Below are 15026 nucleotides of genomic sequence, written 5' to 3'. Positions count from 1 at the left end.
TACAGCAAGACCAATTGCTATTATTTTGTTTCTTTTGGAGTGATTGTCGCGTAAAACAAAAATCACGTGCTCACACCCTATATATTATATTTATTTTAAAAAGAAATATGCTTTATTCAAATCTAACTATAGTGTTTTAAAGAACTATAATTATAGGGTTTTAGATGTGAAAGAGTTTAGAATTATATGGAGAAATTTTTTTTTTGCCCGAGGCAAAGTAATATTTAAATAATTATAAAAAATTAACAAAAGTTCTTAACATGATTGCATATGATCATTAACTGAATTAAGCATGATAACATGATAACAAAAGATAAATTTCTTTTTATTTTTATTTTAATTCAAATTTTAAAACTTTATATATAAAATTCAAAATTATCTTTTAATTCAAATTCAATTATATATATATATATATATATATATATATATATATATATATATATATATTTGTATTTGACTAACATAATCAAATATAGAATAAAGTTACCATATATTATTAGTATTTATTAGCTTGCCACTTGGCTTAACCACAATAGCTAATTATATTTGATAACTTTATTCCTTTAATATATATATATAGATTAGGATAACCGAAGCCGCTAAGATTAGATAGATATCAAAGATATGGCAATGCCTTGAGTCATATTTTATAATGCAACAACAATTACCGCAATCCCAAACAAACTGGAATAAATTATTTAGATCACACTGTTTATGTTTGCTCCATTTAATTAAACCTATCTTAATTCTGCATATATATACCTAGCTAGATGAATACTTTCTAACTTATATATGTATTTTAAAAATTTATCATAAAATAATTAGTTTAATTTATATGCTGACAGTCAATCTATTATAATTTTTTTTACTTGAAAGTTGATCGACAAGGCGAGCAAGCTTATATCGATGGATCAATGAATCATGGTGGTATGGGACGTAGTTACCGAAGCTAGGGAATTAGAGATTGTAGAAGACGACGAAGAAGATTCATTGAAATTACAGTGGTTGACCCAGAGTACGTGGCATCTTAATCCAAACCACGAATGTCTTAGTCTTATGTGGACCACAATCCATAGTAACATTGGCTCCACATAAAGCTTGTGTTTTTCTGTTTTCTTTTTTCTTTTTGGGTGCAAATTCCAATACACAAATGATGTTTACTGAGAATGGGATTCCAACCCATGAGGGGAGGATGTTTGGCTCTAGTTGAGGAGTTAGTCCAAATTAAATAATGGGGTTGTCCTGTCCTTTTTTTGGCTTCATTTTTTATGTAAAAAAATTGTAATGGAGTTTAGGTTCCAAATATGTAGATGATTGGACCACCTCATGTAAGTTGAGCTGGTCATGGAAAATTCCAAGGTACATTTGGAGTAGGACATTTTGGACTCATTGTCAAAGATCAAGATTATAAAGCAAATGTGTCCCTCCATGTAATAGAGAGGCAATTGGTGTTTTACACTCTCCAAGAGGAGAGCCACCCTGTGAATTATTATTCTCTCTCTTGCTTATGTGTAAATGAGTATGAAAGGCACTTTATCTTGTTATGTTTGCTCCAAAATATATTGAAATCAAACAATTTATTTAAAAAAGAGCAATACATTGCAAATGTTGTAAGGTAGCACTATTTTAATGATCGGAATTACAGTCTAATAGTCCAGCTACGCTCGACATTAATTATTCTCCTCCCAAAAACTTAAAATGGGAAGAAAAAAAAAACAAAAAAGAGCTAGCGCTATTATAGATATGTATGGATTTTGTTATCTCTAGTCTCTATTGAGAATGTGTTCACACTAAGCAAGATTAATTACTTACTGGAGGTGGAATAACGGCTCTCTGATAAAGTGACAAACCAATTTTGATTTGTATTGCAAACTGAAAATGTTTAAACGTATCTAATAATGGGAATACAGGATCACTTCATACATATAGTGGCCAATTTTTCTCGTCTATGAATCTGAATAAAGGGTCATAAGAAACTTCTCAAATTGATGAAAACAGTACTTGAGTTGTGCACATGATAATATTTTGACTATTTGCTTTGTTTCTTGAAACAATGGTGTTCGTGTCAGTTTTGGCACACTTCAATTATTTTACCGAGTACAATTATCCCACTAGTAAAGATACTAGATAACTCTGTGCCAGGGAAGGGTATTTTGAGTACTTAGAATGGATTGATACAGATTATTACAGTATATCCAATGATCATATTTTGGTTTTCAGATTTATATTCAGTCAAACAGTCCTTAAGTTAAAGAAGGATCAATAATGGACTTAATATATGTCCAGTAGTAGTTAGTTTAACTATTTGTGTGACTTCACCTTATCTAAAAATTCAACCTAAAAACAAGGCCATAGATAATTTAGTTAAATATGGCCAGCCAATTGGTAGAGGTCATACCTTTCTAATTCTTTTAATTGGTTTTGTATATGTTTGGATGAATCCGCCAAGCTCACTTAAACTTTTCTCTTATGCACGTTGCTTTGTCTTTGTTTTCAAAATTTAAGTTAAAGTTTTTAGTTTGATCAATTAGCCAACTTCCTAGAAACATTTATTTAATGTAGTTGGTTTTTGTCTACATGTATACAGTATATATATAAGATAATTAGCTGGCTGTTCCTAGTTACTACTACTTTGCAAAATGTCATTTAATGTGACAATTTATGAAGTTGTCCAAAGATAGATTAACATCTCTTTAAGACTTACGAACATTGAGATTTACGCTGCGCATGAAAATCTACAAGTTATTACAGCTAATAAGTGAAAATTACTGTCTCTCTGAAAAAGAAAGATTACTTGGTCTGAAGAAACATTGTTACCTTTTTGTTTTCTTTTAGCTTTAGAATATTCATCCAAACTTTTTGCCGCATCTCCTTTGATATGCGGAAGAAGGGATTTTTTTAACCAGTGTTGAAAGTACGAGAAATTGCCTGACGAATTATTCCATGCACTGTCCGTTGAATAAAGGAAAAGTTTTTAATTATTATTTGAACAATGAAGTTTTCAACCAAGATCTTTTCACCTCGCTAATTATATGAAGAGTGCATAATAGTTTCATCGTGAAAGTGGGTTGGATTATTTGATGTGGGTCAAAACTTCAGGATAAATTACTTTGTTTCGTAGGCATATGACATATCAGGTGATAAAACAATACTCCCTCTTGTCCAAAATAAGTGATTTTTTGATTGTTTTCACACATATTGAGAAATTCGCCTTTTAACATTAATTAACAATGAAATTGACCATATTAATCTTTACTATCTCTTCACATAAACACTCCTAACACATACTCCAACATTAATTACTCCAAGGGCAATGTAGGAAAAAAATAATTAGTTCATTCTTGAAATCTGGAAAAATCACTTATTTTGGACCACAAGAAAAAAATCAAAAAATCACTTATTTTGGACCGGAGGGAGTACTCTTTTTAGTCAGGGTATTACCACTTATAACCCACGCCACAAATTATTAATATTCGATAGCCGAAAAAGAGTATAAAATTTGTATATTTTTTTGTATATACATGCAGAATATAAAGAAGCTAAAAATATATATATTTCGGTTATTATTTTAAGAACGACTATATAGAGTCATTTTCCCTTTTTAGTCTTAGATCCAGATGCTGGCGTGTTTTAACAGCTTATAAGCAAATTTAAGGTTCAAACCCTTGATTCTTTATTTTTTTTAAAAAATAAGGGGGAAAATGAACATTAGATGATTTTCATGAGTTGTAATAAATATTCAGACAATTCAACCGCGCAGCTTGATGAAGAGTTCAGTTGCCGACCATGAAAAGTGGAAGGGCATAAGGGCTATAATTTGAAGCAGCGGTATTGTATTGATTTTCTTTTATAAGCACATGTAGAGAGTGAATATAGCTTACGAGACATATGCAACTTGAATTGAGAACTAATGTTTTCCCTACCATAGTGTATCACATTAGTCAAATAAGTGAATTCAAGATACCGAATGATTAAAACCCAACAAAAAAAAAAAACAGAACAAATAGCAACTTGCATTGTACAGTGTTATAAAATAAACTTACCTTTCCATTCATCATTTCTTTGTGGAGGAAGACTCTGCAAAAGCTACACATTTGAGTGCCTACACTGCATTTCATCCATAAGCCTAATTAAATTCACAGTAATATTTCTTATGATACTAGCATACCTTAGAGTTCTAAAATTAAAGAGCCACCTAATTTTTCGCATGGACAACTAAATGTTAGAACATCTATACAATAAACTTCTGTTTGTTGGCCCATAAGAGGCTTCATTTCCTCCTACAAACTTTCTTGTCAAACTATATCCTTCATTTTCTTCTAGAGGACTTCAGAGAAAGATGACTAGTCTTTTTGACATGCTAATATCAATTAAGAAAAACCCATCAAAAAAAGCCACCAAGAGTACATTCCTTAAGCTGTTAGAACTAAGAAACTGAATGCCTTCCTTTTCTTGAAGGTGTAGACTTAGCTTCTTCCAAGTTAGCAGATCCAAGACTCTCGGACGAATCTGAGCCACTATTCTCCCCTTGCCCCCCTTTGTTCGACCAGATTTTCGAGAAGATCCTCTTTGACATGAGCAAACCTTTCATTCTACTCATGGCAGCCCTGTCTGCATGGCTCTTGGCGTCGCCATTAACTTTGTCGTTTGTTCCTCCATTTCCCATTCTTAAGGCTGCAAGCTCTCCTCTCAAGGCCCTGAGTTCCTCTGCGGAGGCTGCAGCATCCCAATCTTCTTCTGTATTAGTTGTTGCAGATCTTGAACTTCCATATGAAGCACTGTTAAGGTCCCTAATTGCTTTGGGCAGATCCGGAGTACTGCTCCCAGACGAGGCATTAGCTCTGACTTGCTCGAAAAAGAGCACTTGTACAACAACACGAAGGGGAAGCCTCTCGTTTTGCACAGCATGCATACAAGCATCCACGGAGAGCTTCTTGCAGTCCATCAGCTTACAAATTCTCTTCCTCTCACTCTTGCTGATTCCAGGGTGCTCCTACACCAACAACAGAGTTCGATCAGTACATACAAGGCATTCAATAATAAGAGTTGCATCACTTTTACCCCCAATACCATCTGTTTGTATGCACTGCGTTTAATTTGCTGCAATTTTGATAGGTGTGCTTCTTTCCATAAGAAAACGACTAAACTAAACATCCTAAAAGCATTAACACTGTATATACGAACATAGCTCCAAGCCTAATAACTAATGTATTTGCATAATTATATATTTGAGATAGCATAGATGCAGACAGTTCTTTTCCCATGTCAGTGTTGAAATTCTAATCACGAGTGGCAGGAAAGATATCAGCTAGTTATTTCAATTATGCAATTGTATGCACAATTCAAGAGATTTATTTCAACTATGCAACTTTATGCAGAATTCAAGAGACGCTCACCTTAAGGTACATATCAATTGCGCGATAGATACCATCATGACCGGGTCGAGGAAAATTGGATACCATCTCTGCTAGACCAACAAATGCTGATAAAGGTAGATTAGGATCTTTCGCAATTTCAGTAAGGTATCCATCTACTAGCTTTGCCACCATCAGTTTTGAAGCTTCTGATAAAATCCCAGGCTTTCGGATCTCCTGAATTTCATCTCCATCTTCTAGCTGAGGTTCAGAATCCGTATCTCGCATCATAAACACTTCTAGTATTTTCTGAACGACATGGACATCATACAAGGTTCCTTCCCCATCTGCCGCTCGAATCAAAAGGTCATTTACAGAAGCCTCCTCCAATTGCTGCCCTATTCTTTTAACTAGTTCTGCCTTTGCCATTTCTCCAGAATCAAGTGAAATTGATGCTCTCAGCAGTTTTAACAAGAAACTACAAGAGACACAACCTTTCTCAGAGGGCAATAGCCATACAATCGTATCCAATATCGCCCGACATTTGGAGACATCATTGAACTGGAAGACACCTTTATTAAAGCCTGGAAACCTTCTATAAGCATAAGCTTTCACAGCTTCTCCAATAACTTCAGAAGAAACAATGCCTTTGTTTTTAATAGTGACAATTACCCGCTTATATAAATCTACTTCAAGCTCACTTAAGTCCTCAACCCACCAATCTTTTGGCACCATGCGGCTTCTAATACCGTTCAAGTTAGGATCATCTCCGTTCTCCTCTGGAAGCTTTTTCCGGTTATACGTATAGGACCAATCCACTCTGTTAACATCTATGGAAGCCTTGGATGCTATAGCATCAATGCAGTGGCTGATCAACTTCAGTTCTTCACACAAACGTGACTGAGACTTAGTAGTTTGAAGAACTATTATTGAATCTTTCCAGCTCCGGAAAATGCTCGAGTTCAGGAAAACATCAATCTTGTAAATAAGGTTTCCTTTCTCAATAGCTTCATGCATACCCAGATACTCAGCTGCACACCTCGCTGCAATGACATTATAAGCATTCAGTGTAACAGTCATGCCGTAACAAAACTTGGCACATATTTCAAAGGCAGTAGGTCCTCCAGGAATGTCATGAATGTGAACTTCATCACAATTTGCTTCACTTGCATTAGCAACCAACTTTTGCAAAGAGGTACTCTTGGACAGAAGAGGAAACTGCATAGCCATTTTCAGCAAATAATGAGTACTCAGAGATCAATTATGGCCAACTCAACAAGTCAAGGAGGTAATATAACACACTTCCATTGCTTAGGATACTTCAAAGATGAAAAGTAGTTTAAACAATTGTTTCACGAAAATTAGCATCATAAATTTATTCATACAGTACACCACTTATTGGAATGCTGAACAACTGCTACTGCTACTGTGATACGTATCCGTCCAAGTAGATCATAAGTACCAAAAAGATTTTGAAGGTGACTTTTACACTCGAGGCTCATGCACAGACATAGAACATAACTTTAGTATATTAGCAGAAACAGCATAGGACAGATAAAAAAAACTATTCACTTCTTATGCTGCAGTCTACTTGACTTGATTAAGAAATCAACCAATGTATGCATGCAGCCAATGCTAATGTAGAAAACAAATTCATCACAATTTGAATGTGGATAAATAGAACTAGTAACCAGAAGCTTTACTAGATTTGTACCTACTGTTCCCCTCCCACCTTCAGGAGAAAAGGATCCATTTTACTTTTTCAAGAAGGGATTGTACAATCATTCCACATAGTAACACTCCCTGACCCTAAAAGACACATCAAAAAGGGAAGAAAAAAGAAAAGCAAAACAAGACAAATGCATGCTTAATTATTCATTTTCTCAAGTCCAGCTGGCATAACTTTTCTAAAATAAAGCTTGAAACAAGGAGAATACTGTACTTGTTAAATTATTGTACCTTGTGCAAGTAAAACTTTACATCTCCGACATTAACTGTGATGTCAGAGGCCAACTCTGAAGCAACATATCTGCATGAAAAATCTGTCAGTACAATCGAAACGAGTCTAAACAGATATAAAACAATAGCACTGTTAAGGTAACTAAACACTATGACCATATCTATATAGAGAGTATTCACAGATATCCCAAGACTAACATATTGGGAAGAGACAAATTGGAAAAGATTTAATGATTGTACTCATGCTGCGATGCTGTGGTTCCTCTACAAGTTGAATTACAGAGATTCAAAAAGAAAGAAGTCCACTTCATCCAGCCTTTCGCTTCCATACTGTTATTCCAACTCATCCAAATAAAACAACACTAATCTTCTCTTTCGAAACTGACTAGAAGGTACATATTTTGGCTTAGTTCTTTGGCAGAAATAAGGTCTGATGATCCTCATCCGACCTTAGAAGGTACATATTTCGGCTTAGTTCTTTGGCAGAAATAAGGTCTGATGATCCTCATCCGTCAGTCCAAGACATAAAATGAAGTAAACGAGGTTGCATCATTCATGTATGGGTCATCAGACCAAAACTGATTAGGCTACAGCTAGTTGACATAATTTAGCTTCCTAAAACCAGAGCAAAAAATGAAGAAGAGACCTCATTACCTGTCCCTATCATAAAGTGATCAAATACTTTACTCTTAGAAATAGTTATTACTACTCTTAATATACATTTGGGCTAATATTACCACACCAACTATTATCTTATAGTAATGCTTATACCGACTACTGACACAAAGAACTTGCACTATGAATTTTTATTTTAATATTTTTTTTTGGGATCTAATAGAACATGCACTACGAAATTTGGCGCAGTCAACTCCCAATTCAACTAATACTGACATCCAACTTGGTGATTCTCTACTTGGAGAACAAGGTATAATGCTTTTCAAACCAATAGCTGAGACCAAGAAGAGAAATATATAATGCAAAATATAGCGTGCAATGTTGAACTGGAAACTCCGGATGTCTGAAAAACCTTCTCTTTTTTTTTTTGGAGCAACCGTTTATTTGAGCTTCTTTTATTAGGTGAAAGATTCACAATAGTAAAAGAGGTCAATCTCTAGAAAACACCATCCTGTTACCATATAAACTCAAAGCAATGGATTTCCTATAATTCTATCCAGGGTTTGACTTCTTCAGCTGCCCTTAGTAATATCAGAAATGGAAATTAAACAGTAATAAAACCAAAGTCATAGAATAGTTTTTAGGAAAAGATGAATTAGGGATAAGAAGAAACCAACAAATATAATCCCTCAAACCAATTTCTAAAAGCACATATAATATAACTACTCCCACTCCCAACCCCAACCCCCCAAAAAAGAAAAAATCAATGCACGAATACAGGACAGACCACAATTAAATGGATGACAAGGGCATTTATTGACAAGTGACACCAGATACACAAAAAATGGGAAATACTAATTAATTTTCTTATCAATATGAAAGATCAGTTACAATTCTGCAAAACAAAACAGCTAAGAATGACCATTTCATCAAGGAAAAAGAAGTTTTTTTTCCCAAAAAAAAATTAAAAAAAAAAACTAGCAAAAGATCTGACCTGATATTGTTCCCATCTGACTGGAAGGTATCAGGCTTGGATCCAAGTTTCATAAACTTCATCTTGGCAACTCAAGGGATCTCTGCTTTCTTGTTGTTCCCACTTGAGAAATTATACTTCCTTACTACTCAACTAATCACTGTAAAAAATCAAACAGTACCCTGTGTTCATAACCTGATATTCCCAATGCTCAAACATAACCTGAAACCAAGGACAATAAGGACTCCAAAAATGGTAAAAATGAAAGAATCCAGGTGGGGGGACCAAATTACTGAATATAACCAACTTCCTCAACTTCAAGAGAGAGAGAGAGAGGAAAGGTTAAATGGGATCTCAAAGATATAGTATTTGCTTAGTATGACCTAATCTTGAAAGTAAACAAAAGCAGGAGGAGATAACTTAGGAGAAAGAGTAGAAGAAGAAAATGGTTAAGTGTAGTTTGTTTAATTTAAAGAAAGAAAAGAGGGTTCACTTAAATGGAAAGAGAACCATAAGTTAAGAGATTGTTTCCTTGGTCGGCGGCAAAGCCCACTGACCCCGGAGTCTCCCTTTCAGCTCAGGAGACATAAACAACTGACTCTTTTCACTAAATTATTCACACACACACAGAGTAGCATCCATCTTTCTCACTCTTTCTTTAATACTACTTTACTCTTTCTCTCTCTCTCACACATACACACACTCACTTTACTCTTTCCCTGTTTCTTCCACAAAATGGTGTCTTTTTTAATATATAGTATTATATAAAGAGTGAGAGAGAGTTAAAGGCTTTGAGCTTGAGGCCACATAGAAGAGAGAAACTAAAAATGGGGTCTTAAAAAGATCCAAACTTTCAACCAGAAATCACATGTAAATCCAGAAAATGTTAAATATTATTGTTATTTTAATTGAAAATTGGGAGATTTGAAGAACCTGCAACGGAAAACAGCATCTCGGTATCAGTTGAAGGAACCACCTAAACAGGAGACAACAAGCATCTATCTTTTATAGTTTTGCAAAGCTGAAAAAGAACATAAAATTAATGAGAAGATCACAAGAATAAATAGAAGCATATATTTAAAAAAAAAAAACATATTATTCAAAGACAAAATCAAACATCAGCTACGAATAATATCTGTGGAAGCAAAAAGAATCATCTCAGAGAGCAGAAATCTAGCCAGTAAATAATGTTAAAAAAAATCAAAAAACTTTCCTTATGTTTAACTATGCATTTGAAAGACACAACCCAAAAGCCACTCTTTTTGTAAACACCCCAACAAAACCCAAGACTTGCTATTTACATGAAACCCCCTATGTAGAAACACAAGAAATTTACTTCAAATAGACCAATATCAAAGCAAAAGGAAAAATACAACAATTAACAACGACCCAGTTAGGGTGTGGGGAGGGTAGGGTATACGCACAGCTCGAGAGAAAGGACTGTTTCCAAAAGAAACTCGGCTCATCAAGGAAAATAAGGTTCAAAGAGAAATAAGGATGATTGAATAATGAAGACCTAGCAAAAGTTAATACCTAAAGATTGAAAGGTCCATCAGAATCGACTATTATCATGTCGTTCTTAGTGGATCAAAGAAAAAGGAAAAATACATATAAAAATATCATACCAAAACTTGTTCAAGAACTATTTTTTACAGAAGTTTAAACGAAAAAATCACAACCCCACATGCAAAAATGTGAGAGAAAATAAAGAAACACAGAAACCAACAAAGCAGAAATAAAGCCACCATAATAACGTGAGGAGCATCAAGAAAATGAGTTGTAGTATCCTGTTTCCAGTAGCTGGGGAAAAAGAAGTACAAGAAATGCAGAACAAAATAGCCCAAAAAGCAAAGATTTGCTAGTATGTGCTTACCAGTTTTGCTGGAATCAGCACAAACAACTTTTTGGTATCAGAATTTTCTATTTTACTATTTCTTATCAAGGACAAACTAAAAAAATCAGCATATTTGAGAGTATTTTTTTTGTTGTTTAATTACCCTTTTTCCTATTCTTGTTGCTTCTTTTACTAAAGTTTTTTTTCTGTATTTTCACTCTGATTTTTCAGGGCAAAGTGGGAGACTATTCTTTTTTCAGTTTGTAGTGATTAAGACACCCAATTTGCTATGTTATGCACGCCATACTGACACTCAGCTTTTTTGCCCCCTCCCTTATACTTGTGTTTTCTTCTCTTTAACGTGGAGTGTTTATTTAGGGGTCTGTTTGGCGGCAATTATTACTAAACAAGAAATTAGTAATGCACAAAGCTAATATTTGCTCTATTTTTATATAATTAATACAGTATTGATTATACATCGTATTTGGTATAACTAATACATATCAAGCCATAATATTAGCAATGAATGATTATTAATACTTGCATAAATATGGTTAAAGACATAATTGTTTCTCAAAGTTAAAAAATATAGAGGGTATTTTTATAAACATCTAAATTTTAAGAAATTATGCAATATTTTAATAAACCAAATCAAACAAGGATAATAAATTATCTTAGCATAATTAACGTCACCATAATTAGTAATACACCTTATTCAATAATTCCTGCCAAACGACCTCTTAGTCCTCTCAAGTCCTGTTAGATGAAAATTGACCCCATTATTATTACTAGTGTAATCAACTAGGCACCACTCCTTTTGTACCTTAAAAATGACTTGTCAATCGAATCAATAATTTTATTTTTTAATCTTTTAACTTTTTCTTGTTTATAATCATTGAGCTTGTACTTGTGTAATCTTCCAGGATCATGGAGCAGGAGATCACATCTCCCATCTCTCCACTGTACACACCAAACAAAACATTGATCTAGACTTGTGTTTGTAATCACTCACCATGCATTACTTTATTTTTGGTATATGGTAATATCATGTCTCTTGCGGATTCAATCAAATCAAACATTTTCGATATGGAGTATATACATGTAAAATATAAATAGATTTTGACAGTTGATATTTGAATAGGTGTGGTCCAAGTTCGGTAATTGGTCAAATTTTGATAACACCAACTGGTAGAAAATCTCAGTCAACATATATTTCTAGAATAATAATAAAATATTGAGGTCAGGCTAATTCCACTACCATAAATACCATCAATTTGCATGTTGACTATTATGGTACGTAATTAAAATTTCCAATGCTAAAAACGACCTTTGACCACTTGAAGACCCTATATATATTTCAGGTACATACAAAACAGACACTAGTAGTAACAATTTTGTTATAAATGTACTACAATAATTTTGTTTTGTGGAAAATTATTTACGCAAATAGGAGTAGTATTATTATTTTCTGTTTAGTCCTCCACGTTGTAAGGCACCCAATTCTCTCGTTTTCTTTATTATCCTAATCCTAATTAATATAGCAATTGACAAGGTCTTTGTATCTAAAGAGACACACATGATGCTGACTGTTTCACTATAATTACTGTTTGGAAACTCTATGCAAAAATATATACTACTATACTATGTGATCCATACTTCAAGTAAACACTTGTCTCCAACGGCATGCTCGTAGGAACTTGAAGTGTGGCCTTCCTCTCAATTTAATGTAATAATATTTGAATTTTGAAAGTCAAATTTCTTAATTTTAATAGTAAATTTCGATATGAATTCTTTCACTTTATATACGTTGATAATTTAATATTTTGTAGCAAATTATTTTAAGTAATAACTGAATCTCTTATTAATAACGATTATTTGTAGCTATATTTTATATGATCTAACACTGCTAATATATAAGGAGGAATTACGCTTCTTGTCACTTGGCCCAACAATTCATCAAAATATGGCCTATGTTTGAAGCCCTTACCTGATATGGCCCAGGTTATACATAATCTGAAAATAATTTTTCACCAGTTAGCCCACCCTATTTTTTTCTTTTCTTCGTTCTTCTTCTTCCTCTTCCACGACTTTGCACCCCAAAGTTTCTCTATTATTATATATATTCTTCAATTCTCCTTCCAGATTCAAAGTTGATAATCACTATTAAGATGAGAAGAAAAAATACCACTTAAGAGAATTATTATTTTTGGAGTCACCATTAAAGGTCATTCGAAGCTTCAATTTCACAAATTGAATTTTTCGATTTTGTTAGTTGTTTGGATTGAGTGTTGGCCCAATTGATTGGGATCGTCAGGGGAAGTTCAAAACTCAAATTTGAAGTGATTTGGAACAGATTTGAGGTAGATTTGAGTTGAATTTCAGAAATTGAATTTTTCGATTTTGTTAGTTGATTGGATTGGGTGTTGGCCCAATTGATTGGGATCGTAAAGGGAAGTTCAAAACTCAAATTTGAAGTGCTTTGGAGCAGATTTGAAGTACATTTGAGTTGAATTTCAGAAGATGCCCAAAGAAGAAGAACCAGTGAAGCTCCATTAATAGGATTCATTTGTATAATAGTGTATAATATTGTATAAGTAATGTATAATAGTGTATAAACACATATTATACATTATTTTATACAAGGCTGATACATTATTTATAGGTATTTGGTGGATTTCTCACATTTCTTCTTCTTCTTCTTCTCCTTCTTCTTCAATTGGTGGATTTCTCACATTTCTTATCACTAACATTTTACATTTTCACTATTGTGCTTATATATTTTTATATATACATTTTTATACACTTTTATACAACTATATATATAATATACTTCTTTGTATAAAAGTGTATAAGCATCTCTGATGAAAGTGTATAAGCATCTCTGATGAATTTTTTGTATGATTTTCACTTGCAATTCTTGATTAAGACTATTCCAAATCTCCACTAAATGACTTCAAACTTTGTATACAGTCTACTTAGACTAATTTTAATAAGTTCAAACAATACCCACTCCAAATTTCTCATAAAATCATATTCAAAAACTAACAAGATTAGCATTAAAGAAGATAAGATTTTAGATTTCTCGCGTCTGTTTGTGAATTTTCATAGTTGTGATAGGTGTGTAGAAACTTGAGGAAAAAGGAGAATGAAAATATTTCAAGCTTGAAGATATAGAGAATAAAAAAACTGGAAAAAAAATTCAGATCTAAGCTTATTGATTTGGCTACACATTTGCAAACTTGTAAGTGGACTAAAATAATGCAAGGTCAACTTATGAAGTGCATTATTATATAATTTTGTCATATATAAAAGTTAAACTTATAATTATAACTAGGGGTGTACAAACCGAACCGAAAAATCGCGCCAAACTGAAAAGTCAAATCAAACCGATTAAAAAACTCGACTTGGTTTGGTTTGATTTGGTTTGATATTGAGTAAAAAAATCCGAACCAACCCGACATATAAATATATAATTTTTATATATACTTTTAAGATTTTATATAAAATTTTCTTTAAAAAATATTTAGAAATATTTGGGATTCTTTTGCGGGATATAAATTTTAATAGAATATGAAGTGCTCCATATTTATTGACCTTAAATAATAGGTTGTATGATCACTTTCTTATCAAGTGTTACTGAAATGTTTCTATCTCTTTGTTCTCTTGTATTCATATCATATGTTAAGATCTATTAAATTCTAATATTTTTTTCGAATGTGAAGTGGTTATTAATATTTAGGTACCATATTGATTTTTTTGTTTAATTACTAAATTCGGTTAACCTGAAAGTGTATATCAACAAAAAATTATTGTCAGGCAACTAAAAAAATAACTATTATGTGTTATTAATAGAATTCTCCCATAAGAATATTTTAATCGATAATATGTTTGTCAATTTTTTATATTTTTACTAAATAGATATTTACTTATATTCAAATATTTGACAAAGTAAGATTGAAATAATATGTAAGTAATAAAAAAACCCGAAAGCCCGAAAAATCCGACAAAATCAAACCAATCCAAATCGAAATAGTTGATTTGGTTTGGTTTTGAATAAAATCGAACTAATCCGGTCCTTGTACACCCCTAACTAAAATTCTAGTATTATTTGTTCAAACTCATTTTTTCCTTTTTTCTTCATCTTTTATTGGATGGTATTTGACCCCCAAGATAGTCAACGATTTTCGTCATACTCTTGCCGAGAAGAGAAGCATTCAAAGCATAGGATTTTGATTTATTTAGAATATTCTTCTTAGAGGGAATATAACGGTTGCTTGTGGACGTATGCTAA

General features: G+C 32.9%; 1 protein-coding gene across 5 annotated transcripts; it reads right to left on the bottom strand.

Annotated features, from left to right (window-relative positions):
- Positions 1–4026: 4026 nt before the first annotated feature.
- Positions 4027–11080, bottom strand: LOC107805205 (phototropic-responsive NPH3 family protein NPY2). Of its 5 annotated transcripts, none has more exons than XM_016629197.2 (6): positions 10775–11080; positions 9835–9922; positions 8923–9061; positions 7314–7383; positions 5397–6572; positions 4027–4993 (listed from the first exon to the last, which is right to left on the bottom strand). In XM_016629197.2, exons 3-6 carry the CDS (start codon positions 8982–8984, stop codon positions 4427–4429), a joined length of 1875 nt encoding a protein of 624 aa, XP_016484683.1. In that variant the 5' UTR covers positions 8985–9061; positions 9835–9922; positions 10775–11080; the 3' UTR covers positions 4027–4426. The 5 variants fall into 5 exon arrangements, with proteins under 5 accessions (XP_016484683.1, XP_016484685.1, XP_016484686.1 ...); XM_016629199.2 differs by having other exon boundaries at positions 10647–10781; XM_016629200.2 differs by lacking the exon at positions 10775–11080 and adding an exon at positions 10435–10678.
- Between the last annotated feature and the right edge of the window lie 3946 nt (positions 11081–15026).

This window comes from Nicotiana tabacum, chromosome 7 (assembly GCF_000715075.1).
Source record: "Nicotiana tabacum cultivar K326 chromosome 7, ASM71507v2, whole genome shotgun sequence".
NCBI classification, from domain to species: Eukaryota; Viridiplantae; Streptophyta; class Magnoliopsida; order Solanales; family Solanaceae; genus Nicotiana; species Nicotiana tabacum.
The sequence above is the reverse complement of the archived record's forward strand: the minus strand, read 5'-3'. Positions and strand labels throughout refer to the sequence as shown.

Bases quoted from the DNA above. Each gene is read 5' to 3' on its own strand.
- LOC107805205 (XM_016629197.2), bottom strand. From the start codon at position 8,984: ATGAAGTTTATGAAACTTGGATCCAAGCCTGATACCTTCCAGTCAGAT. The intron at 7,384-8,922 runs GTCAGATCTTTT...TTTTTCATGCAG, and splicing joins TCAGATGGGAACAATATCAG to ATATGTTGCTTCAGAGTTGG. The intron at 4,994-5,396 runs GTGAGCGTCTCT...TTGTTGGTGTAG, and splicing joins CAATTGATATGTACCTTAAG to GAGCACCCTGGAATCAGCAA.